This window comes from Olea europaea, unplaced genomic scaffold, assembly GCF_002742605.1.
Source record: "Olea europaea var. sylvestris unplaced genomic scaffold, O_europaea_v1 scaffold1573, whole genome shotgun sequence".
In the NCBI taxonomy this organism is placed as follows: domain Eukaryota; kingdom Viridiplantae; phylum Streptophyta; class Magnoliopsida; order Lamiales; family Oleaceae; genus Olea; species Olea europaea.
In genome coordinates, this window is record NW_019233342.1 from 38,710 (window position 1) to 41,154 (window position 2,445).

At 38.9% G+C, this 2,445-nt stretch overlaps 1 protein-coding gene across 1 annotated transcript; it reads right to left on the reverse strand.

Annotated features, from left to right (window-relative positions):
- Positions 1 to 877: 877 nt before the first annotated feature.
- On the reverse strand, positions 878 to 2,445 carry LOC111376885 (dehydrodolichyl diphosphate synthase 2-like). Its single transcript, XM_022999893.1, has 3 exons — positions 2,008 to 2,445; positions 1,786 to 1,850; positions 878 to 1,319 (listed from the first exon to the last, which is right to left on the reverse strand). The coding sequence occupies exons 1-3, from the start codon at positions 2,443 to 2,445 to the stop codon at positions 878 to 880; spliced, it is 945 nt and encodes a 314-aa protein (XP_022855661.1).

The following is a 2,445-nucleotide window of genomic DNA, read 5'->3' on the forward strand; positions in this document are numbered from 1 at the left end:
AAACAAAAAGTGAATATGGCAAAAATTAATAATTGGTATTAATTCTGCCATATTGGGGGGTAATTGTTGACATGCTAAAAGTGCAGCCCAATTTAAATAGCCCAAAGAATGAAGCCCAACTGGGCAATTCAGGATAAAGGCCCAAATAGGGTTATTAATGAATGCAGTGAAAGCCCACGAATGCGGTAACACCATTGCCCAAATTTACAAGATGCCCAGGATCTGAGCGAATGAAGTGCCTTGCAGTCACCCAGAGTTATGACCCTGTTCTTGCCCAAACTTTCGAATCGCCCAAGATCTTAGCAAACATGAGATGTTATGGTTATCCAAAAGTGCAATTATCAAAGCAGTTATTGGGTAATCTTATCACGTTCCACGATTCAAGGATGTTCAGTTGAGGACGGTTGAACGACAAAGAGTAATGGCAGCAGTTAGAGACGGTAGTTCCACGATAAGTTGGCCACCATGAAGAAAGTGGACAGTTATAAAGCAATTAAGCAGTTTCTAAGCGGCTGATCACAAAGAGAGCATCAAGGGAATATAAAAGGAAGAAAAGACATAGAGTAAAGGACCCCGAATCAGAGAATATGTAATTTTAATTTTTTAGTTTAGACTTAAAATATTTCCTTTCAGTATTCGTGTGCTTGCGCCCCTTGGAGGCATTTTGTTTAAGTTCTAATTGTAAAGTCACCGCCAATAAAACACCCCTTTTTGGGACTTTGTCTCAAGAGATTTGTTCCTTTCACAATCGTCTGATCCATTTTTAATTGTTAGCGACTACCCGTGCGAAACACAGTCCCTTAACAAAAATTCTAGATCCGGCCCCGTAAGCTATTTGTTTTCTGGTAAGTGAAATAAGTTAGTGAGGATTTTAGTATTAATTTCCACCATAACGTCTCTCTCTTTTCTGAAATGAGATCAAGACCTCTATAAAATCTTCTTCTTCAAAGTCCGGAAGTTTTTTAACAGAAAAGAAGACTTCTGTGTAAGCCAACTGCCACAGGTAGAAATTGCTTATTCTTTGCTCACCACTTGTTCGTATAAGCAAATCCGGGTTAGGAAACTCAGCACAGTTTGTTTCCAATTCCTTCTCAAATAAGGTTTCATTGATATCTTCGACTTGAAGAGAGCCATCTTTAACTTTACTGGCTATGCTTCTACTAGCTTGCATGACGTCGTATCGTCCACCGTAGTTTATGGCTATCATAAGATGGAGTCCCATGTTGCCTCTTGTTGAATTCTCTACGGTGGCTATCAACTCTTGCAATGATTTGGGGAGCTTTGATTTGTCTCCGATGAATGATATTTGCACATTGTATCTGTAAAAGTAAAGAATAATGCAAAGTTTTTAATTTTAAGCACAATCCCTCTTCTAATTAACTTTATGGGCAGGTAGAGTCAGGACATGAAGAAAGTAGACAGTATTTATTCTTTGTTATAGTTCCCTATTGTGTAGTTCACCTATTAAATACACCACTTATGTTTATTGTTGATTCCATCGTCAAGTGTTTTTTGGGTTTCCCAGGACGTAAGAATGCTCTAAAAATATGTTAATGTCATCTTTCTTAAATTATAATTTGCTTCCACGGTTCGGCCAATTTTCTAATTTCGACAAAGGGTTGCAAAAATTGATTCTTAAGATACAATGAATCTCTCAAAGATTTTTGAAAACTTAGTTGTTCATAGAACCATTAATAATACACACTTACATGCAGGCACATAGATACTATGTGGCCCTTCTAACAAAATTTACGTTTTAAGTCAGAAAATAGACTTAGAGATTACCCCATAAATTCCTGCAGATCGTTTTGCATTACCTCTTCAAACAGGCTCATCAAAGCGTCAACCTGCTCCTACTCCATACCAACGTGAATCATAATTAAATACTGAAGAAACAATCCAGAAATTATAGATTATATATCTTGCATGCAAATATTGCACTGGGTAGAACATCTTGAACAGTTTCATGTCAAGTGATGACTGTTAATTGCGATTGAGTGCATTTACTTTGGGTCGAACCCAGTTCTCGGTCGAAAATGCAAAGATGGAAACAACTTTGATTCTCCACTTGCAGCAGAGAAACACTATCTCCTTTATTACACGGCCACCATTCCGGTGATTAGGCAGAAGCTCTTTGAAACCTCTCTCATTTGCCCATCTGCGGTTACCATCCAAAATAATAGCAATGTGATTAGGCAGAAGCTCTGGCTTGAGGCCCCCCGGCAATGTTTCCTGGATTTGTACTGCTTTTACGAGAGAAAGCTCGTTGGCAAAAAAAGTCTCTCTCCTCCCATCTCGGGCAATACTCTCGCTACAACACATTGTCAAAGGGCAAGGAAAAGGAAATCGCAAGGCATCTTGCTCAGCTTGGAGTGAGAGTGTAGTGGGACTGACTGCCCCGAAGACAAATCCTACCTTGACACAAGAATTGACTAAAAATGCCAT

Bases quoted from the DNA above. Each gene is read 5' to 3' on its own strand.
- LOC111376885 (XM_022999893.1), bottom strand. From the start codon at position 2,445: ATGGCATTTTTAGTCAATTCTTGTGTCAAGGTAGGATTTGTCTTCGGG. The intron at 1,851-2,007 runs GTAAATGCACTC...ATGGAGTAGGAG, and splicing joins AGAACTGGGTTCGACCCAAA to CAGGTTGACGCTTTGATGAG. The intron at 1,320-1,785 runs GTAATCTCTAAG...TTACTTTTACAG, and splicing joins GATCTGCAGGAATTTATGGG to ATACAATGTGCAAATATCAT.